Here is a 21,927-nt window from a genome sequence, read left to right as displayed (position 1 = left end):
GGGGAGACCCTGAAATTGGGGCTCTTCTCCCTCCGCCTGCAGAGGGCCGGGGCTGCCGACCTTCCTGCTTTCTAGAGGAGCCGGCGGTCCTGGTCTGGGGGTAGCCCCCCGGGCGTGGAGCCCGAGTGCCCCGCATCCCGCCCCCAGCGGCCCCCGCCCTGGGCTCCGGCCGGGTGGCGACGAAGCCCCTTCTTGGCAGGATTTCCAGAGCACTCTGGCCCCTGCAGCAGTGCCTCGTTGCCAGTTCTAAACGCTTCCTGCTTCCTCTTCTCCAGGCCCCATTGATGACTGGACAGCCGGGCCCTGGCCACGGGAAGAAGCTGGGTCATCGGGGTGTGGACGCATCCGGCGAAACCACCTACAAGAAGGTTCCTGCTCTGCCCTCCGTCGGCGGGGGTGGGACGAGGGGTCCTCGTGGGTGCACCGGGCCCTGCAGGTCAGGTGTGGGCCGCGGCCGTAGGTGGCTGGAGACTAGGTGGCTGGAGACAGTTGCTCTCGGTTGCTGGTTGCCAGCAGGTGCTCTGAGGCTGCACCACCTGCTGGGCTCCTTGAGTCACCTGTGGCCTTGGGTGTGACCTTGGGCAAGAGGAAATCACAGCTCCCTCCCTTCCCTCTGAAAGTGGGGCTGAGGAGAGGAGGGGTCGGGCCGGGGATGTGAGAGGCAACCCTGGGCCCCGCCGCCTCTGGTCCCCGCCCTCCCCCCCGCCTTGCTGCGCCTCCTAAAATACCAGCTTTGCTGGGAGCCAGTGCATGCAGCCTATGAGTCACCCTTCTGAAGTGTTCAGTTAGGTGGTTTCTAGAGTATTCAGAGCTGTACAGCAATTGCCACGGTCAACTTTAAAACATTTCTGTTAACCTCCAAGAGAAGCCCCGTACCCCTTCGCCTCCTCCACCCCATCCCCAGCCCCTGACAATGAGGAACCCACTCTCTGTCCCTGTGGATCGGCCTGTTCTGGACGTTTCCCGTCAGTGGAATCACACCCTGTGTGTCCTCCTGTGTCCGGCTTCTCTCACTGAGCGTCGTGTTCTCAGGGTCCGTCCACGCTGTAGCGAGTGTCGGGGCTTCCCCCCTCTTCATGGTCGAGTGATGAAGGGGGAAGCATTCATCGCGTGCGCGGAGGGGGAAGTATTTTGTGTATCCACCATCCTTCGACGGACACTTGGGTTGTTTCCACTTTTCGGCTGCTGTGAGTAGTGCTGCTGTGAGGGTTTGTGTACTTTCGTGTGGACTGTGCTTCTCTCTCTGGGCTGCATACCTAGGCGTGGAACCGCTGAGTCCCATGAGAGCCGTATGTAACCCAGTGGGGGAGCTGCCAGACTGTGTCCACAGCGGCTGCCCTTTTTTCCATTCTCAGCAGCCGAGCACAAGGATTCCACTCTCTGGGCCTCCATGGTGCTTGTTGTCTGTCTTTCTGGTTCTGTCCCTCCCAGCACGTGGGAAGCGCGTCTCACTGTGTCCTGATTTGCATCTTCCTGGTGGCTGGTGGTGTTCAGCACCTTCTCCTGTGCTTGTTGACTGTCTGCATATCTTCTCTGGAGAGCTGTGTTCAGTCAGTAGCATCTTGAGGGAGTGGCTCGCGGGGGGTTTCAGGAGGAGAGGCGGGTGCCGGGGAAGGGCTTGCTCCTGCAGTGGGGGTGCTGGGGACCAGAGTCAGTGGCTTGGGGGCCGAGGTGTCTTTCCTCAGTGGTGGGCACGTTGCTAAGGGCTCACAGTGACAGTAACATGAGCGGCGGTGCTGACAGATGGACAGGCAGCTGGTGCTTCTCCAGTGTGGGCGGGCATGAGGGTGGCCCCGGGAGGGCTGACGCTGTCACCTCCATCCTCGACTGGGGTGGGGACCAAGGAATAGAGAGGCAGAGCCCCTCGAAGGTGGACAGATGGAACCCTGGTCTCGGAAGTGCAGCCTGGGCACTGCTGTGTATTGTGCCCTCCCCACAAAGGAAACCCTGGCAAAATCCCCCAAAGACCCTTGCTGCGTTGGGGCAGTTTTGAGATTTGGGAACCTTCTAGAAGCTGGATAGAAAACAGGCCTTGGGGCCGCGCCAGGTGGTGTTGGCATCTCAGCCAGGCCACTTCCTTGCTGTGTGGTTGTGCAGGCTGAGCGGCAGGCCAGATGCCGCCCCCCTGTCCCAAGGGGCCCTCCCACCTTGCTTCTCACCCTGGCGGCCGAGGGCTGGGCCAGGGACCGGCCCCGGGGTCTTGATGTGGCTGGGTTTCTCCGCAGACCACGTCCTCCACCCTGAAGGGGGCCATCCAGCTGGGCATTGGCTACACCGTGGGCAACCTGAGCTCCAAGCCGGAGCGCGACGTGCTCATGCAGGACTTCTACGTGGTGGAGAGCATTTTCTTCCCCAGGTACCTGGCCTGGCCTTCAGGGGCAGCTCCCGTGCCTTCAGCAGCTCGCCCTGCTCGCAGACAGCGGTGCTAGGAAATAGTCTTCCCGTTCTCTCAGCTCCTTTCTCTGCCAAAAATAGCACTGGCCCCTCCTGGGGTCTCCTGGCTTTGAGGTCCAGCCCTGTGTCAGGATGTTAGTTTGCTGCTGAATCACAGGGACGCAACGTAATGGTGACTTTTAAAAATAGGGAAAGACAGAAGTTTGTTGTTTCTCGTGTGTGTGTGTGTGTGTGTGTGTGTATGTGTGCGCGCGCACCTGTGTGTGCGTGCGCTTGCGTGCGACACACTCACACACTGATAGTCTAGGGCTGGTCAGGTGGCTCTGTGATGTTGGGGGGCCCGGATTCCTTCTGGTTTCTCCAGCATCTTCAATATGCTGCTTTACTTACCAGTGGCCCCCGGGGGCTGCCTAGGCTCCTGCCATCACACCTGCATTCCAATAGCAGGAAGGAGGAGAAGGAGAGCACATGCCCCTGCCCTTTAAGGGCATGACCAGGAAAGGACCCACATCATTTCTCCTCCACTCACAGGGGATTGGCTGAGCACAGCTCCCTGACCACACCAGGCTGTGGGAGAGGCTGGCAGTGGTCTTATTCTGGGCAGCCATGTGTACACCCAATGCTGTGGGCTCTGTTGCTGATGAAGGGAGGGTGGTGGTTGAGGGACAGCCCGAGGCTGGCTATGGCCCTTTGTCCCATCAGGAGCCCCGTGTTGCTTTTTGGATTGGCTCTTTGGGGACCTTGGGGCTGAGCCTGGGCCTGGGCAGGCAGGCGGGCCGTCAGTGGGTGAGGGGAGAGCACACGAGCCACCGTCCCTCACAGACCTCCCCCCTGCTTCCTCTGCAGTGAAGGCAGCAACCTCACCCCCGCCCATCACTTCCAGGACTTCAGGTTCAAGACCTACGCGCCTGTCGCCTTCCGCTACTTCCGGGAACTCTTTGGGATCCGGCCGGATGACTACTTGGTGAGTGTGTCCTCGGCTGCTGCTGCGTGCCCAGTCCCCCGGCTCCAGCCCAGGCTCGCCGGCTCAGATCACCGCCTGTTTGTTGCCTCTTGGTCTCTGTGGGGCAGGAACGTGGGTGCAGCGTCGCCGGGCTCCCTGCTCAGTTTGTAGTCGGGGCGGGCCGGACTCGGTTCTCGCTGGCTGTTGGCCGGGCCGTCTGTTCCTTCCAGACATTACAGTCTTCTGTGCGCTCATCCTGGAGGGACTGTCCCGTCACCGGCCAGCCTGGACTCTGTCCTCCCAGCTCCGCTGTGGTTTTAGTCTCTCAAGTTAGAAAAAACAAAACCTAGGCCAGACCCTCTGACCTCGCATCCCTGTCAGGACTCCTGAAGGTCATGTCCAGATGGGGCTTCACGGCAGCAGCGTCTGGGTCATCGGCCAGAGTCTCCACTTCAGAAGGTCCGGCTGGTCTGTTCCAGGCCCGCCTGGTCACACGTTGTGACTTTGCATGTGGAGGCCTCGGCGTCTGCGAAGACGCCCACGTCTGACCTCCTGGCACCTGCCGTCTCCGGGGAGGCCCGATCCGTGGGTTTGGGGGGCCTTGACTGTGTTCCAATTGCTCCCGTTCGGGTCTTAATCTGGGAAAGCTGTGCCCTCAGCCGGGGCCACGTCCTTCTGGAGGCCCAGCGTTTGCTCCGGCCGGGGACATGTGTGACCTGGGGCTCCCCAGCTCTGCCCGGTCAGTGCCCAGAAGTCACCAAGTCCCACACGACCTCCCCTATCCCAGCCCTGGGAAGAGCTTCCCTCGTCTGTGAGCCCCGCGGCGCGCGGAGGAGCATTTCGTGTGCAGCCTGGCAGTTCTACAGCAGAAAGGACGCCGGTTACCCAGACTCTGTGTTGTCATGTCACCGGGAGGGGAGACCTACGGCCTTGTTCACAGTTGGGGAGAAATGGCCTCGGTGTCCATTAGCAGGGAGTGGACAGTGGAACTGCCACGTCCACAGAGGTGGGCCACGGAGATGGCTGGGGCCTGATCTCGAACTTGATAAGTGTAGGGACCTCAGACGTCTGAGGTCACCCGGCCCCACCTTGGCGACCTTCAACTTCATTCTCCCTGCTCCTCCCAGACGGGGAGTGTTCTCGTTTCTCCCTAACCTCCACTCCCACCAACACCGCCAGGGACAGGCAGGCAGCAGCCCTGCGGCCCCCAACATAGGCCACGGAGGGAGCGTGAGCCTGGAATGGCAGCAGGAGGGCGGAGATGGCCTGGGTGTTCTGGGCCACGGGGCCCTGGCGGGCTGGAAACTCGCTGGAAGGTTCAGACCTGAGGCGTGTCCATCCTGAGGGATGGCCTGAGGGGGTGGGGGTGCTGCAGACAGGGCCTCGGGGAGCCTGCTGGGGTCGGCCGTCGGGGAGCAAGCCGGGAAACACGGCAAGGAAATGGGTGCCGTGCGGAGGGCAAGCGGAGCCCCTCAGCCTGTGGGCCGGGTCGCTCCGAGCTGCAGGAGTGAAGCCCACGCGGCGGGGCAGGGATGGACCGGGTGCCCGGACTGTCCCCGCCTCCCTCGCCGGCCCTGCCTCCCCCGGGGTTCCCCTCTCCTCCACGGTCACGGCCTCGGCCCCTGGCTGCCGCCCCCCGCCCCAGCTACAGGCACCAGGCCCGAGTTTTTTTGTGCATAGTCATTCTCACCCCTTGTGAGACCCCTGTGCTCTCCTGGGGTTAAATGTCATTTAATCTCAGCTCAGGACAGCAGGGCATGGGGGTGGGGTGGGGCGGCGGGCTGTTTCCTGAATCGGGGGTCGTCTGCCCATGACCCCGTCCTGACGGTGGGTTACCTGGCTCAGGAGCCCCTGCTTGTCACCCGCCTGCCCCTCGGCAGTGGTGCCCAGTGAGGCCCAAGACCCACGGCCCCGACGAAGCTGCTCACCAGGGCAGCTGCTGTCAGCCATCTGGTTCCAGAACTTTCTCCTCCCGTAGATATATCCTGTACAGAACTGGACACTTCCCTTCTGCTGGGTTTTCCGCTCGACGTCCCTGCTCTCCTGCAGGGTGCTTCACTGTAGTCTGTGCCCAAAGGTGCCCGGCGGTGGCTGCGGGCCCATGCCTGGCGGAGCGCAAGGAGGGCGGGGCACCTGGGCGGGGCCTCTGTGCTGTGGATGTTTGTGGCTAGTGGCTACAGGCGGAGCGGGGATGGACAATGGCTGTGGCCGCAGCTGCACGCCCCTCGCCCCCGTCCGAGCCTTCCCTGAGCTGCTCTTGCTCTCACGGCCAGCCCTGCTGTCGGATGCATCGGAATCTGGCCACTCCTCGTCCTCCACTGATGGCCCTGGCCAGCCCCCGCCCCGCCCACCTGGGTACCCCGTCGGGCTCGCACCCCAAAGTCCAGGGGGGCCTCTTAAGGCACAGATCGCACCATGTCACTCCCTAGCTGTCCCCGCACTCGGAATAAAGGTTGGCCTCCTTGGTTCCCTTCCCAACCGAACTCCGCTGCATCATCCCCTTGGCCACCCGGCCTCTTCCCTATGCTGTCCTCCACCATCTGCATACGCTCAGGGCCTTTGCACGGGCTCAGTCACATTCTTTTGCTCGATGTTGGCTCCTCAGGGGACACACCTTTCCTGGCCACCTGGCCACCGTAACTGCCTCCAGCACGTCTGCCTTTCAACCGCGGGATGTTTCTCTGTGCCCTTTGTCACCATCTGACACACTGTGTATTACTTTATTTATCTGTCTGGCTTCAACTAGAATGTCAGCTCCAGGGCTTCCCTGGTGGCACAGTGGTTAAGAACCCGCCTGCCAATGCAGGGGACACGGGTTAGAGCCCTGGGCCAGGAAGATCCCACATGCTGCAGAGCAACTAAGCCCGTGTGCCACAACTACTGAGCCTGTGCTCTAGAGCCTGTGAGCCACAAGTACTGAAGCCCACGCGCCACAACTACTGAGCCCGCGAGCCTAGAGCCCCTGCTCCACAACAAGAGAAGCCACCGCGATGAGAAGCCCGCGCACCACAGTGAAGAGTAGCCCCCGCTCACCACAACTAGAGAAAGCCCGCACACAGCAATGAAGACCCAACACAGCCAAAACTAAAAATAAATTAAATTAAAAAAAAAAAAAAAGAATGTCAGCTCCAGGAGCCAAGGATTCAGACTGTTTTGTTTACTGCTGTGTCCCCGGTGCTAAGACTGGGCTTCAGAATCCCTGGTGGGAGGACTGACTGTCCCCCCACCACTCCCAAGAGAGATGCCGGAAGTGTTAGTGCCTCACTAGGGGTGGCCCCCGCCTGGGCCCCTGAGTGACAGCGAAGAACACAGCCCCAGCTGACCCACAGCAGACGCACTGTGAGTGCTGTCTGGGGGCTGCTTGTTAGTTGGCATATCCTGACTGTGCTGACTGCCATATGAGCTGGCTTCTGCCTCCATCACACTGAGTGGGGGCAATAAAACTGCCGGCTCCTACCTCTCAAGGCTGAGGTCAGGCACCAGCAGACCAGGGGGTGCATGGAAATATGCTTGGGTGTCAGGTAGTACTGAGAAAGTGGCAGTTGGCTTTTGGTCAAGGGACTGAAGAAGGCTCCTCCTCCTTTGGACCTGAGTCTGCCTTTGCTGGTGCTCCTGAGAGTCAGTAATACGTGAGAAACAGGAGCACTGGGAACAGCATGTATCAGTCAGCACAGAGCAGATTATGCTGGGTAAGAAACAGACCCCTGCATCCATGTGGCCTAAAATGACAGTGGTGTGTTTCTTGCTCACACTCTGTGTCCGCCCTGGGTCGACTAGGGGCTGTGCTCATCACTGGCACACCAGGCTGATGAAGCAGCTCCCACCCCAAACGTCTGGCCTCCGAGGCAGAGGGAGAGTTCTGGAAGGCACACAGCAGCATTTAAATCTTCCAACCTGGGGATGACCCACCACTTGTGCTCACAGTTCACTGGCCAGTGCTTGTCAGACAGCGTCACCCCACCCCAGAGAAGCCAGGCAGTGCAGTCCTGCTCCGTGCTCGGAAGGGGTGATGGCGGGTGGGATCCAGGGTTGGCTGTCAGTGGTCTCTGAGGAGCCCTGGAAGTGGGCTCCAGCTTGTGAGCACCCCCACACCTAGTGCTTGTGGACACAGGGTAGCCTTTGGCTTAGGGGCCTGGACATCCAGGGGCAGCTGTGGCGTCAGGTGTAGTTGTATCCAGGAGCTGGGCCTAGGGCAGTGGGGTCCTGTGTCTGTCTCCCTGCTTTTCTCTGTGGATAGGAAAGGGGGCCTGTCCTCCACGCTGTGTATACCAGCGGTACTCAATTAGGATTTGGGGGGTGCAAGAGACAGAAAACCTGACCCAGACAGCCTCAACTCCAAAAAGTACTTCATTGACTCAGCTGAAAAGGCCTGCAGGCCTTGCTTTTCGTTCATTTGCTTAACAATTGAGCATCTGCTCTGTGCCAGGCACTGAAGCATGTGCTAGGAACCCCTTTTGTTATGTGAACAAGTCATGTAGGTATCCTTGTCTCCCTAGAACTTACCATCTAATGGTGCGGAGGGGGTGCGCGGGGACGATGGGCAGTGGTCGCGGAGGTGGAACGTGGGTGTCAGGGACTAGGAGGTGGGGAAGAGAGGTGGGAGGGGGCCGGGATGGGGCTGCTCACCTGGCACGCAGCTTCTGTTTTTGCCGTTCCTGGTGCTGGGCTTCTACCCCCAAGGTCACCACGTGGTCCAGTGCGGCTGCGGGGTTCCAGGTGGGGGGGAGAGAGGGGTGCAGACAGGAGGTGCGCCAGCTTCTGCCACCCATTTAGAGAGCCTCTCCCAAGTCCCACGCGGCAGCCTGTGCTTAGGCTCACGGGTCAGAGCTGACCGTCGTAGCTGCAGGGAGGCTGGGAGGCAAGTCGTGGCCAGGTGTGTCGGCTCCCCATATGGCCAGGTGTCTGTCCCTCATAGGAGAGGGAACACACTCTAGTGGGTCAGCACTGAGGCTGCAGGCTTAGCCCGGGCTCAAATCCTTGCTGTGTGGCCTTGGGCGAGACCGTCCCCCTCTCCAAGCCTCAGTGGCCTTGTCTGTAAAATGGAGCTGACGGTGACCAGTTTCGGGGTTGCCTGCCAGCCCCTGGGCCCCCGGGGGGGTGGGGGTTGGTGAGCACCCCGCCCACTCGCTGCCCCCCTTTTCAGTACTCGTTGTGCAATGAGCCGCTCATCGAGCTGTCCAACCCTGGTGCCAGCGGCTCCCTGTTCTACGTCACCAGTGACGATGAGTTCATCATCAAGACGGTGATGCACAAGGAGGCCGAGTTCCTGCAGAAGCTGCTGCCCGGCTACTACATGGTGGGAGCGCCGTGCCCCTCCAGCTCCAGCGCCCCCGACCTCACACCCTCCTCCTCCCTCTGCCTGAGGAGCCGTGGGCACTAGTCCCCCCACACCGGCACTACCCCCCACCCCCGGGCACCGGCATCTCCCTCCCCCACAACACACACACCCCGGCACCACCTACCCTGGGCACCATCCCCTCCAGGCAGGCCGTCTTGGGTCACTGAGCCTCACCCGCAGGACCCCCTCACGTGGCGAGCAGGAACAGCCATCTGGGCCCTGTTGGCCATCCCCCCAACCCACTGCCCTGAGTCACGGGTCCTAGAAATCATGGCTTCGCGCCTCGTGTCTCAACAGCCGGTGACTCAGAGAGGCGCTGGGGAGGTGGGCCTGGCTGCCAGCTGGCATTTGGGCCTCTGGGCGGGGGTGGGAGCAGGAGCCTCAGACTTGCTGGCCTGCAGTAGCGGGGGTCCTGATACACAGATGTGGGCAGGGGCAGAGGCCCCGGGCAGCTCTGCACAGGTCGTGACCCATCTCTCCCTGTGGGGTGCACCACCCACCCCAGCCATGTATGATCTTGGGTGAGACCCCCGGCTCCCCTAGCTCACGGGGCCAGCAAACTTCTGTAAAGAGCCAGATAGTAAACATTTTCAGCTTTGTGAGTGACAGCCTCTGTCTCCACGGCTCAGCTCTCCTGTTGCAGCAAGAAAGCTGCCACAGACAAGGCGAGAGCAAGTAGCCATGGCCGAGTGCCAGTGAAACTTCTTTTCTGGACACTGACGTGAGCATTTTACGTAATTTTCACATGTCACAGGACACTGTTTTTCTTTTATTTTTTTAACAATGTAAAACCATTCTTAGCTCCCGGCTGTACAAAGACAAGTGGCCTGGATTTGGCCCTTGGGCCGGAGTTTGCTGACCCCTGCCCTGGACACGCCTGGAGGCCGTGCCCGCCATGCCCCCCGGTTTGGGCTGGGGAGGTGGGACACCTGGGTCTGACCTGGTGGGAAGCCAGGCCCAGACACCTCGGCAGCATCCCCTGGGGCCCTTTATGGAAAGGCTGTCTCTCGCTGGGCCTGAAACAGATCCTCCTGGCTCTTCCAGGTGGGGTGATGGGGAACTCATCTGGCTGGCTGTACAGTCAGGGTGCTGGGGGTGCGGAGAGAGGGACGAGCCTGGGAGAGGTAGTCAGGGTGGGCTTCCTGAGGAGGTGGCCTCTGGCCTGAGATCCGTGGGGCAGACAGGGTGCCGCGCAGGCTGTGCGGGCACAGCTCCCGGCGTCATCTCCAGTGACCCTCTCCTCCCCAGAACCTCAACCAGAACCCACGGACGCTGCTGCCCAAGTTCTACGGACTGTACTGTGTGCAGTCGGGCGGGAAGAACATTCGCGTGGTGGTGATGAACAACGTGCTGCCGCGCGTGGTCAGGATGCACCTCAAGTTCGACCTCAAGGGCTCCACGTATAAGCGGCGGGCCAGCAAGAAGGAGAAGGAAAAGAGCATCCCAACCTACAAAGACCTGGACTTCATCCAGGACATGCCTGAGGGACTCATGCTCGACGCCGACACCTTCTCCGCGCTCGTCAAGACGCTGCAGCGCGACTGCCTGGTGAGGGGGGGCCGGGCCGGGGCCGTGATTACGGGGCCTCCGTCTCTGAGCCCCGGTTTTCCCACCTGTAAAGTGGGGACGCAGTGTGAGCTCGAGATACGCGCTCCCTCCCTGCCCCAGCCCCACCTCAGGCTGCGTTCCTGCTGCTGAAACAAAGCCCCAGGAGCAGCCTGGTGTTTTCAGGGCGGGCCCTCACCTTACATTGCACCTCAGATCAGGCTCGTGCGGGCTCCGAGCTGCCCTCCATGGGCAGGTGCTTCTTAGGGAAAAAGAACACCCGCCAGGCCCTTCGCAGGCCTTGCAACTGCAGTCTCCCTGCGCCCCCTTCGGCCTCAGAGGCGAGGATACGGAGGCCTGGCAGGGCTCAGGCCAGGCCTGGGTCCTCCAGGGTCCCCTCTGCACCCCGGCTCCCAGACCCCTTCCCAGAAAACCACCAGACACCTCAGGGCCCCACGGCTTCCAAGAGCCCACCCCCCAGAGCCCGGGTGTCCCCGTCCCGGGCTGCACCTTGGGGCCTGCAGCAGGAGTGGTGGCCAGAGAACCGGGGCCAGGGCGGCCTGGCCTCGAGTCAGAAACTGCGCCCCAGGCCCACCGCTGGGGTCCCCAGTGGGATGAGGATGGAGCCTCCCACCTGGCTGTGGGGACTGAGTGGACACAGACCCAGATGGGGGTGGGGTGTGGGGGTTGGGGGACAGCTGGCGCCTCCCCCTGACCCCCGGCCCCACAGGTGCTGGAGAGCTTCAAGATCATGGACTACAGCCTGCTCCTGGGCGTGCACAACATCGACCAGCAGGAGCGTGAGCGGCAGGCCGAGGGCGCCCAGAGCACCGCTGACGAGAAGCGGCCGCTGGGCCAGAAGGCGCTCTACTCCACGGCCATGGAGTCCATCCAGGGCGGGGCCGCGCGCGGGGAGGCCATCGAGACGGACGACACGTAGGTGGCGGGGCTCGGGGGCTTCCCGTTCTCATCTCTGCCCCGGCCCCCTTGCCAGGCGAGAAGCGGGCGGGGGTGAGTCGTGAGGAAGGTGAGAGGGATACGACCGAGTCCAGGGTCTGGCCTGTTCCTGGTTTGTCAAGCGGACAGCAGCGCCCACCCATCCCCCAGCCCCCCGTGCCCCAAGGGGTGGACGGTGGACACACAGCTGTGGCCAGGTGTTCTGACCAGGGCGTCCAGGTCAGTCAGTCAGTCAGTAGATGGAGGTCATTGGCCATCCCTGTGGGAAGCACAGATCCCCTTCCCTCCCGCTGGGCCCCACGGTGGGTTAAAGCGCCACCGTAGGCAGCAAAGCTGGAAAAGTGTTGAAAGACGGCCCCGGAGAAGGTGGAAGATACCAAACCCGGGACCCACCGGGGGCAGGGCTGAGAACAGTCCTTCCCTGGCGATGCCAGGCGGCAGTGAGGGGTGACCGGGTCCAGAGAGGAGTGCATCCCCCGACCCCACCCACCACCTGGCCAACCTGGTCCTGACCTGGGGGCTTGGGCGCGGTCGCTGACATACTCACAGAGTATCCCTACCACCCACCCTGTGCTTCTCACATTCAGGGTCGGGTCACTTTCTCTGGGGCGTCCTGGGCACTGTGGTGGGTGGAGCAGCATCCCTGCCCTCCGGTCGTGACAACCACACATGTCCCCAGACAGCATCACTGTCCCCTGAGGACAGAGTCGCCCCAGATGGAAACCGCTGCTGTGAACAGGTGTCACGATTGTCCCCTCGTCACCAGGCATTGACCATGCCGGGAACCGGCGGCACCCTCCATTTCCGGACCCTGTTCAGTCCTTGGGGGTCAGGGGGCCCTGGAGGAGGAGGGTGGCATCCTCATGTCTTCAGCTGGGAAAAGGAGGCTCAGAGGTGGGGCTAGCCGTCAGGGTGCAACAGCCAGCTGGGGCACGGGCCGAGGCTTGACCCCGGCCTGGCCACCACACTGGGCCACCAGCTGAAGGGCCCTGACTGGGCTGAGGCTGGGAGGACACGAGCTGGCCCGGAGCTCAGCCGTCTGGCGTTCGTAGGCTTGGTGCCAGGCCAGGCGAGATGGCAGGGCGTGCAGGTGAGCTCGGGTGTGGAGTGTGGCTGGCAGAGCCTCTGGGGCCCTAATGACTGCAGGACAGCTGCTGCATCGTGCAACCTCGCTAAGTGCGCCGGGCAGGCTCGGCCTGGGGCTGCATGAGGCCATTAACTCCCCAGGTTGCACCTGGAAGCCTGGTCCTGCCCGGGAGCCTGCGCGTGCACATGCGGGCATGTGTGCGTGTGCCTACGCGTGTGTGCAAGTTCCGCGTGTGCACGTGTGGGTGTGCGCACATCTGGGTCTCATGGCCGGGACCCCTCTGCACCCTGTGGCCTCCAGCTTTGACGCGGTGAGCTGGCCGGGAGAGCTGCTCGACCCCTCACCAGGGTGGGGTTCCCAGGTGCCTGGACCCCCTCTGAGGGTCCAGCCAGGCTGCCACCTACAGGGAGCGTGTGGATCCTCAAGCCCCAGGCCCCATCAGTCCTGCCTGCGTCTCCCTCCATCTCTGTCCCTGCAAGCCCCAGACCAGGCCCAGGGCCCCAGGCTCGGGGCTGCAGGCCACGTCCAGCCTGTGCCCCTGACAGGCAGGCCCGCCCCGAGCCAGCTCTGCGGGTGCTGATGCTCTCGACCCCTTTCCACAGGATGGGCGGGATCCCCGCTGTGAACGGCCGCGGGGAGCGGCTTCTGCTACACATTGGTATCATCGACATCTTGCAGTCCTACAGGTGGGTGCCCGCCCCCCATCCTGTGGCCCTCCAGGTGGGTGCCCGCCCCCCATCCTGTGGCCCTCCAGGTGGGAGCCCGTGCCCCCTCCAGCCTGCGGTCCCACGGGTGGGTGCCTGCCCCCACCCTGTCTCCCCACTCCCCAGTGAGAGCCCAGTCAGGGCCAGTGCAGGGCCGGGTGGTGGGTGAGGTGTCGCCAGCTGACTGACTGTGGGCCCTGCCGTGTGCCAAGTGCTGGGCTGAACAGAGCAAGACGGAAACGCCCTGTGGCTGGGAAGCGCAACATCTCTGGAAGGTTCCTACACTTCCAGAAATAAATGCTCACAGCCGGTGCCATGTGCTGTGTGGTCTCGAGTGTGGACACGAGCGTGGTGTAGCCGAAGGAACCAGACGCTCTTGGGTGACGGGCAGCTCCGTTACCCGTGCCTTGTGCTTTGCACGCTCACAGCAGTGAGCGTCTCTTGTTAGTTTTTTATCGAAGGAGTTACACACAGTCCAGGCGTGACAGGCAGGTTGTGGCTGTGGCGGTCCCCCGTCCACACCCCACCCCGTGCCGGGAACTCCCCTTGGCGTAGGGTGACTCTTCTGCCTGCTTGTCACCTCTTGCCCATCAGACGGCTGATGTTTGCAGGCTGTTTCCTCTCCTGAGGGCTGACCCCATCCCCTGCAGGCGTCTCCCTCCCTTTGGAGCAGGAGCAGGCAGCTTTCCAGGGTTTCTGCAGAGGCCCCGGGGGCGAGGGGAGCTCGCCCTGAGGCGGAGGTGTGTGCCAAGGGAGGGGCTCCTTCCCCCTGCAGCCTAGAGGTGTCCAGGAAGGCTGCCTGGAGGAGACAACATTCTCCCCAGCCCCGGTGTCAGGCGGGGCCTAGCTGGGGGTCATGGTGCAGGGCGCTCACTCCAGCAGTGAGGGGCCGGGCTCAGCCTGGCCCGTGGGAGAGAGGAAGGGTGGGCTTTGTCCCCCACGGGGGGCTACGTACCACGACCTTTCCACTGCCACCCCCAGAGAATGTGGTGGGAGCAGCCAGCAGGTGGGGGGGCGGTCAAGGGGGTAGGAAAGGGGAGGTGGCCTCTGGCTGATGCAACAGGTGGCCTCATTGCTCTAGACCAGGGCTCCTCTACCCTGTTGATGCCAGGAACACTCCCACCCGTGCCAACCACAAACGTTCCTAGACATCAACAGTGTCCCCTGGAATGGACTTGCCCAGAAGAGAACCCCTGGACCTGAAGGTTTGGCTGACGTTCTGGGCGTTTTCTTCTCTGCAGGTTCATCAAGAAGCTGGAACACACCTGGAAGGCTCTCGTCCATGATGGGGTGAGCATCGTTTGTTCGTTCGTTCCGTCCATCCGTCCACAAACGCACTGACCGTCTCCCTGGGCCAGGCACAGGTGCTAAAGAGCTGAGAGATGTGTCCCCCTTTCTGGAGCCACAGTCATGGGCCAAGGGGTCAGGGCTGAGATGAGGAAGCAAGGCAGCTGCAGGATCCTCAACGAGGGGTCCGAGCCATCCGTGAGCGGTACACGAAGGCTTCCTGGAGCGGGTCGGGGGGCCCCGAGCTGAGTGGGAAGGATTCCCAAGGACAGGCTGACCCGGAGAGTCAGGGGCCGGCCAGGCAGAGAGCATTCTGGGAACGTGTGATGTGGAGGACGTCTTGGGCCCCAGCTGCACCCTGGGGGCAATACTGCACAACTCTGACCTCTGCTGCCCCATGGGGGTGGGGCCTGCTTAGATGGGCTGGCTCAGTTATTTGAGAAAAGCTTGAAATTCATGTTTTCCTGTGAGCGCAGCCAACCCGTGAACACTTGCACACTTGCAGTGAATCACTTCAGAATGTAAAAGACTGTGAGGACCAAGAGTTGGGGCTAAACAGAGCCTGCCTGTGGGCCCGAGGCAGCCCGCGCACCCCTGGTCCAGCTGTGGACCCTCAGGCGGAGGCCTCTCCTCCCATGGGTCCCCCCGCCCCCCGCAGGCCAGCTCTCACTCAAGTGCTAAGGGCTGTGTGTGTGCCTGCAGGCTGTAAAATCCAGCGTCCTAACCAGCCCGCCCACCACTCAGCGTCTGGAGGGCCTGGGGGACCTTCCGGAATAAGCGCCGAGAAGGTCCAGGTTGCAGCTGGGCGGCCGCAATCCCCATCAGAGGATTTGGGTCGACTCCCCAGGAGCCTCAAATGTCGATGGAGGTTAACCATCCAGGTGTGAGCATCCTGGGGCCAGTAGGATGGCCCTCGGTGTTGGGGGCCAGGTTCTTCCTGTGTGTTGCTGCACACCCCCAGGCGTTGTCCTCGGCCCCTGGCCCCAGCCGGAGGGAGGGGCGCCCTTCCTCTCAGGGCGGAGAGACTCTTCCGTTATCTCAGCTCATCTCAGCTCGCCAGCCATCGGCCAGAACGTGGTCATGTGGCCATGTGGCCACGCCTCCACGCAGGCAAGGGTAGAGTGCAGCGTTCATTGTGGGAGGCCTCGTGTCCAGATGGGTTCTGTTATGTTACAGCCGGGGGAGGACACCGGACGGTGTCAGGGGACATCTGTGGTGGTCACACTGGGGGGCTCCTGGCATCGAGTGGGTGGGGACCGGGGATGCTGCTCCACACCCCATAGTGCCCAGGACGGCCCCCAGAGAATGCTGTCAGCAGTGCTAGGGAGACCGTGCCATAGCGGGCGAGGAGACTGGATCCCAGGGACAGCAAGGGTGTCCGTCCAGGGGCCCAGCCCGTATCGCGCCCCGACCGTGTGCCGGGCTCCTTGCCTCACGTCCCTACATCCTGGCGAGCCCGGCAGCCTCCAGTCTCCGCGTGGCACAGATGAGGAGCAGTGCGTGGCCAGGGCTGCCCCCACCTGAGTGCAGGACGCCGGGCCTGCCTGCCCCGAGGACACCAGCCTCCCTCAGCCACAGGGACAGGCCTGCAACCCAGCTTTCGAAGCAGGCACGGGCCGTGCTCTCCCCTACCCTTGCTTTAGAGATTCTTTCCGGTTTCTTGATTTTGATACTTACCTGTTTACCTCTTTGAAACATGGTTCAAAAAGTTAAAATTACAGATGCGGTTATTAGGAAACCACCTTCCTGCTTCCCTGTCCCTACCTGCTCCTTGGGTCCCCTCCCCACAGAGGCTACATCCCGCCCCCGACACGGGAGCCCCCATGGGGCCACAGCGCTCACACCTGCCTGCCCTCGGGCCCCTACTTCCCTTCCCAGGACACCATCTCTGTGCACCGACCCAGCTTCTACGCCGAGCGCTTCTTCAAGTTCATGAGCAACACAGTCTTCCGGAAGAACTCCTGTGAGTGCCCAGGCCCTCTGGATGGGGGCGTGGAGGGAGGAGGGTGGAAGATCAAGGGCAGGGTAAACCTGGAGCGCTGGTCCTGTGTTCAGCCAGCCTTGGGCCTCAGGCGGGGACCTGGGCCAGGGCACAGGGCAGTAGGGGTGGCGCCCGCCCAGTCCCAGTCCTCTCCTTCCCGCGCAGCCTTGAGCAAGTGACGCCCCTTCCGCACCTCAGTTTCCCCACCTGTACAGAGCCAGGAGGGGGAGGTGTGTTCACACACGCGATCAGTGGGGAAGCACCGTTGCCAAGGAAACGGGACCTTGCCACACGGAAGCCGGCCGGTCATCAGCCCAACTGGGCGTCATCTGGGAGGGCACAGGGGAATCGTGGTGGCCCCAGCCCATGGTGGCCTCTGGAGGTCCTGTGTCCGTGCTGGGCCTCCAGAGTCACAGACCCTGGTGCACCCCGGGCCGGACCCCACATGGGGCCTGAAGGGGTCTTTCTCCCTATGTGTCTGTTGTTGGCCCCCTCAACCCCTCACCCACCCCCAAAAGGCAGGGTGCTTGTTCACTCTGGTCACTCCACGTCCCCAGCGTCCAGCTCGGGGCCTGGCACACAGTAGGTGCTCAGTAAGCGTCTGTGGGCGTGGGGGTGGTCTTGGTGTACGCCTTACTGCCCAGGCCTTGCACTCCATGGGTGCTCCACGCAGGCATCGGGAAGGGGCAGGCCCAGTGTCTGGCTCTCAGCTGGGGGGCTGCTCTCACTGCCTGGGCCAGATGTGTGCGGGCCATGAGCCAGCGCCGGTCACCTGCAGCTGGCTCTCGGCACAGCTCCACGTTCTGTGACATCTAGTTGTACGCTGAGGTTGACTGTGGAGGGACCGTTTACACCATGGAAATCGGCAAATACCACAAACCCAGCATCTGTCCCCAGAGAGCCGGTTGTTAACCTTTACCGGCACATCTCTTCCTGGAACCTTCTCAGGGTGCTGTGGTCCAGGGAGTGCCAGCCTCCAGGGACTGGATGGCTGTGCCCAAGGCAAACCGAGCGCCTACTGTATGCGGGAGCTAAGCTCGCCATGCTGGGGGCAGAGGTCACAGGGCCCGCTGGGAGAGGGTGGTGACAGGTCCTGACGGGGCGCAGAGGGCGTCTCGGGGTTTACCCGCCTCCCCTGACCCTGATGTTGCAGACAACGACTTGGGGGCCCCGAGAGCTGAGCTGCGTTCCCCAGGCCGTTGCAGCCTGCATGGGAGCCAGACCCTTGGTGCTAAGCCCCACTGTCCCAGGCCCTTGACTTCCATGTCAGCGGCGGGGCCTTGGCCGGGTGGGCTGGGACACAGTGGGTGAGGCCCCAAAGTGCTTGGCAAATGTTGGCAGCTGCTGGTCTGCTGCTGTTTCTGGGGGCCGGGGTGGGAGTGCTGGGTCCCCGCGGGCTCGTCCCATCTCTCTTGACAGGCAGGACAGGTACCTGGGGCTCCTGGCACCTCCCGAGGCAAGCTGGGTGGAAAGCAGGGCAGGCTTTCTCCACCAAGAGTGAAGAGCACTGGGGGACAGGCTGGAGGCGGGGCTGGGTGGGGCAACCAGGCTTTTGTACAACAGAGGCACCGGGGGCTGCAGGGCCCGGCCTCGGTGCTGCCACCCAAGCACCAACCGCCCTTCCTCTGCAGCCCTCAAGTCCTCGCCGTCCAAGAAGGGCCGCGGTGCCTTGCTGGCCGTCAAGCCCCTGGGGCCCACTGCCGCCTTCTCGGCCAGCCAGATCCCCAGCGAGCGGGAGGACGCACAGTACGACCTGCGGGGGGCCCGCAGCTACCCCACGCTGGAGGACGAAGGTGAGCAGGCGGCCGGGAGATAAGGGGGCCCCTGGGGCAAGGCGTCGTCCCTGGGAGGCTGGGAAGGCAGGGGCTCAGGGAGCAACAGCAGCAGTCCAACAGGAGGAAGCGGCCCCTGCAGCTGGGCCCAGCCTGGATGGGAAGGGGCAGTGACTGGAACCCAGCTGGGAAGTGGGGAGCAGCTGGGACGGGGCCCCCGGAAGAGCCACAGCGAAGGTTGAGCATAGAATTTGCCTCCCCGCCCATCCCCCCCCAACCCACGCCCCAGAGGTGACAGGCTCCCTTCACATCAGAGGTGCACAGAGACCTGGAGGGATGAAGTACTTGATGGGGTTGGGCCTGATGTTCTGGAAGGTCCCTCCCGTCCCCTGGGTCAGAGATTCCAGGCAGGGTGGGGCTGGTGGAAGAGCATCAAGGAAGGGAGAAGCTGCCTGTGCAAGAGGCCCTGGGGTGCGACCTGGCCTAGCCTGTTGTGTGGGAGGCACAGCGAGGAGCCTGTGTGTCTGGAGCAGAGGGGGAGGGGGGAGAGGGCAGGTGAGGCCTGTGGAGCAGGACACCCTGGGGGCCGAAAGGAGGGGTTCGGATTTCAGTTTGAGAGCAGTGGGAAGCTACTGGAAGGTCTTATGCCAGGGGGAAATTGGAGCACATCTGCCCGCTTAAAGCTGGCAGGGACGACAGTGTGGGGTGGCAGGTGGGAGTGGGGGGCATGGGTGGTAGAGGGTGAGCCGAGTTGTAGGTGGAGCCCAGAGGCCTCCCAGGCCCCCGCAAGTGCCCACCCACTCCTCGCCACAGGCCGGCCAGACCTCCTGCCCTGCACACCGCCTTCTTTCGAGGAGGCCACCACCGCCTCCATCGCCACGACCCTGTCCTCCACGTCCCTCTCCATCCCAGAGCGGTCCCCCTCGGAGACATCAGAGCAGCCGCGGTACAGGTGAGCAGATCAGCCGTGTCCCTCCACGGGGGGCTGTGCGTGGGCGTGGGCTCGCCCCACTTCTCCCACCTCCTTGTGGTCTCTCTGCAGGCGGCGCACGCAGTCCTCCGGACAGGATGGCCGGTGAGCTGAGACCCCAGCCCTCTCCCTCTCCCCCGCCCGCCCGCCCCAGTACCTCCTCCGCTTTCCCCACCCAGAGCCCTTCGTCTCTGACCACTCCTTTCTGGGCACAGATTCAAGTCAGGCTCTAGACCGCGTAGAATATCTCAGGTGATTTTGTGTCTGTCTCCCACCTGGGTGCCCAGAGGACCCTGCTCCCACACGTACCTGTTGGTTCTTCTTTCTCTTTTTATCAATATTTTTATTCTAAGAGATACGAAAAGGAAAATAGTTAAGATGTTTCCTCCTGCCCCATGCCTGCTCCCCTTTCTGGGAGCAACGCCCCGGAGGGAGTTTTTGTCTCTTTCCGGAGATATTTGTGAATATACAAGCAGACACACGTTCGGGCCTGTCTCTCCTCGCATTTTGACCAGCGTGCACTCTGGGCGGCACACTGCCCCTTACTCTGTCACCTACCAGCAGAAGGTCACCTGTCTGAGCAGGTGGAGCATGTGCTGGTTGCCGTCCCTCTAATGGGCCATGGACACTTGGGTTGTTCCCAGTTGTTTGATCTTGTAACAGGACTGCAGTGAAGAGGGCATTTCTGTAATTAGTTTTTTTGGGATAATTCCTGCCAGTTGAAAAGAAAAGTCATGGTACAAAACATCTTTGGTGCAAAGTGCATCCCCCTCTGTCCAGCTACCTGCTCTAACGTCAGCCACCATTTTGCTCCCTGGTGTTGCCATCCAGAGATTCTGCACGCCTGGATGCTGCAATGTTCTGACCCACCTGCACCACGGGTCTCAGCCTGGAACCCCAGAACTACCTCACCCCCTAGTCCAGGCCCCAGGCAGCTGCCTAGCTGCCCCCAGGGGGTGGGCGGGATCCAGGCCACCATTCACTCATTATGCCTCTGCTGGTGCCAGAGTCACAGGATAGCCCCAGGTGGACTCTTGCAGCCCCCAGGCGGGCATGACGGCCAGAGGGACCAGGTGCGAGCTGGGCTGGCTCAGGGCCCTGGCCTGATGGTGCGCGGAGACAGCACCTCGTGGAGGCTACCAGCTTGTTACCGGGACTGGAAATTGGCACCGGCCTGGAGCTCGGCTGGTGCTCCTGGGGTGGGGGTGGGGGGCGGGTGAGGAGGGAAACTGAGGCGCGGCTTCCCATTGCCTCCAGGCCCCAGGAGGAGGCGCATGCGGAGGAGGACCTGCAGCAGATCACGGTGCAGGTGGAGCCCGCGTGCAGCGTGGAAATCGTGGTCCCCAAAGAGGAAGATGCGGGGTGAGTGGCCCTCGAGTCCCTGCGGTCCCGTTACCTGGTTCCTGCATTCCAGTTCTGCTCTGGCCCCATTGGTCGAGCGTGGTCACGTGGCCAGGTGTCCGCTGGGCAGGCTGGGAAAAGTAGTCCTCAAGCTGGGAATGGGGCTTCCGGGGCGTGGGGCATGGGGGGGAAGGGAGCGCGTGGTACCGGGAGCAGCGGGGGTCTTGCACTCGGGGGAGGGTCGCCTCCTCCAGGGCTCAGAGCCGCCCTGTCATCTGAGGTCACTTTCCCTCCCACCCTTCCTCTCTTCGCCCTCTTAGCTTTGCTGGGGCTTGCGAGACAGCAACTTACAAGCTTTTCAAAGAACCAGTTGGGGACTTAGTTACCTTTTCCCCTGTTGTGTTTTGTTTTTATTTCATTCACTGTAACTCGCCAGTAATGACTTCTTTCTAGCTGCTTCTGGTTTGTTTTCTCACTTGTTTCTTTTTTCCAGTGCTTAAATTCGTTTTTTTCTTTAATAATGAGGCCCTTAAGGCTATGTAGTTTCCTCTGAGTACTGCTTTTGCGGTGTCCCGTGGGTTTTGACGTGAAGCAGTTCTTTTATACTGACTCACATGTGCATGGTTAGTGATTTTTTTCTTATTTCTTTTTTGAATTAAGATAGTGGCTTTCAACCACCTGAGAGTGATTTTGCCCTCAGGGGAGAGTGGGCAGCGTCTGGGAACATCTTTGGTGGTCATGACCGGGGGTGCTCTTAGCATCATGGTGGGAGCCAGGGACGCTGCTCCACACCCCACAGCGCCCAGGATGGCCCCCAGCAGAGAATGACCTGCCCGATGTCAGCAGTGCTGAGGGGGAGACCCTGGACTAAGGCTTTTTAGGGGTATCTCTCAAGTGTTTAAGATTTTTTGTTTACCTTTTTGGTACTTCTAACTTTATTAGGTTTCGAGCTGAAGAAAATGGCCTAAAAAAGTCTACGCTTTGGGGAATTCCCCGGTGGTTAAGACTCTGCGCTTCCACTACAGGGGGCAGGGGTTCGATCCCTGGTCGGGGAACTGAGATCCCGCATGCCGTTCAATGCAGCCAAAAAATTACGCTATTTTTTTTTGGCTGGGTTGGGTCTTCGTTGCTGCACGTGGGCTTTCTCTAATTGCAGTGAGCGGGGGCTACTCTTCGTTGTGGTGGGCGGGCTTCTCACTGCAGTGGCTTCTCTTTGTTGCGGAGCAAGGGCTCCAGGCACGCAGGCTTCAGTAGTTGTGACAGGCGGGCTCAGTAATTGTGGCTCTCGGGCTGTAGAGAGCAGGCCTAGTAGTTGCGGCGTACGGGCTTAGTTGCTCCACGGCACGTGGAATATTCCTGGACTAGGGCTCGAACCCGTGTCCCCCCTGCATTGGCAGGCAGATTCTTCACCACTGCACCACCAGGGAAGTCCCCAAAATTCACTTTTTAAGTGTCCGTGGACACTTGGGAGAAAAGTGTCTTCTCTGTGAAAAGATGGAAAGTTCTTTACAAGCCTTTTCTGTCCAGTGTCTTGATTGGTGTCATCGGTTCCTTTATGTCCTTACTTGCCTCGTATCTGTTTGGGCTGTTTAATTCTGTAATTGCCTT

The 21,927-nt window shown here is 61.7% G+C and overlaps 1 protein-coding gene across 2 annotated transcripts in view; it reads left to right on the top strand.

Annotated features, from left to right (window-relative positions):
* PIP5K1C (phosphatidylinositol-4-phosphate 5-kinase type 1 gamma) overlaps positions 1-21,927 on the top strand; it is a 57,403-nt gene that overhangs the window by 29,717 nt on the left and 5,759 nt on the right. For both annotated transcript variants that reach the window (XM_065873124.1, XM_065873126.1), the window contains exons 3-15: positions 276-368; positions 2,226-2,356; positions 3,241-3,358; positions 8,481-8,633; positions 9,924-10,223; positions 10,951-11,156; positions 12,867-12,950; positions 14,210-14,258; positions 16,134-16,218; positions 17,868-18,029; positions 18,822-18,960; positions 19,051-19,083; positions 20,236-20,340. In XM_065873124.1, coding sequence (XP_065729196.1) covers positions 276-368; positions 2,226-2,356; positions 3,241-3,358; positions 8,481-8,633; positions 9,924-10,223; positions 10,951-11,156; positions 12,867-12,950; positions 14,210-14,258; positions 16,134-16,218; positions 17,868-18,029; positions 18,822-18,960; positions 19,051-19,083; positions 20,236-20,340 — 1,658 coding nt within the window. The remainder of the gene's footprint in view (positions 1-275; positions 369-2,225; positions 2,357-3,240; positions 3,359-8,480; positions 8,634-9,923; positions 10,224-10,950; positions 11,157-12,866; positions 12,951-14,209; positions 14,259-16,133; positions 16,219-17,867; positions 18,030-18,821; positions 18,961-19,050; positions 19,084-20,235; positions 20,341-21,927) is intronic.

This window comes from Phocoena phocoena, chromosome 3, assembly GCF_963924675.1.
Source record: "Phocoena phocoena chromosome 3, mPhoPho1.1, whole genome shotgun sequence".
Taxonomy (NCBI): Eukaryota; Metazoa; Chordata; class Mammalia; order Artiodactyla; family Phocoenidae; genus Phocoena; species Phocoena phocoena.
This window is presented reverse-complemented; position numbering and strand designations above follow the sequence as displayed.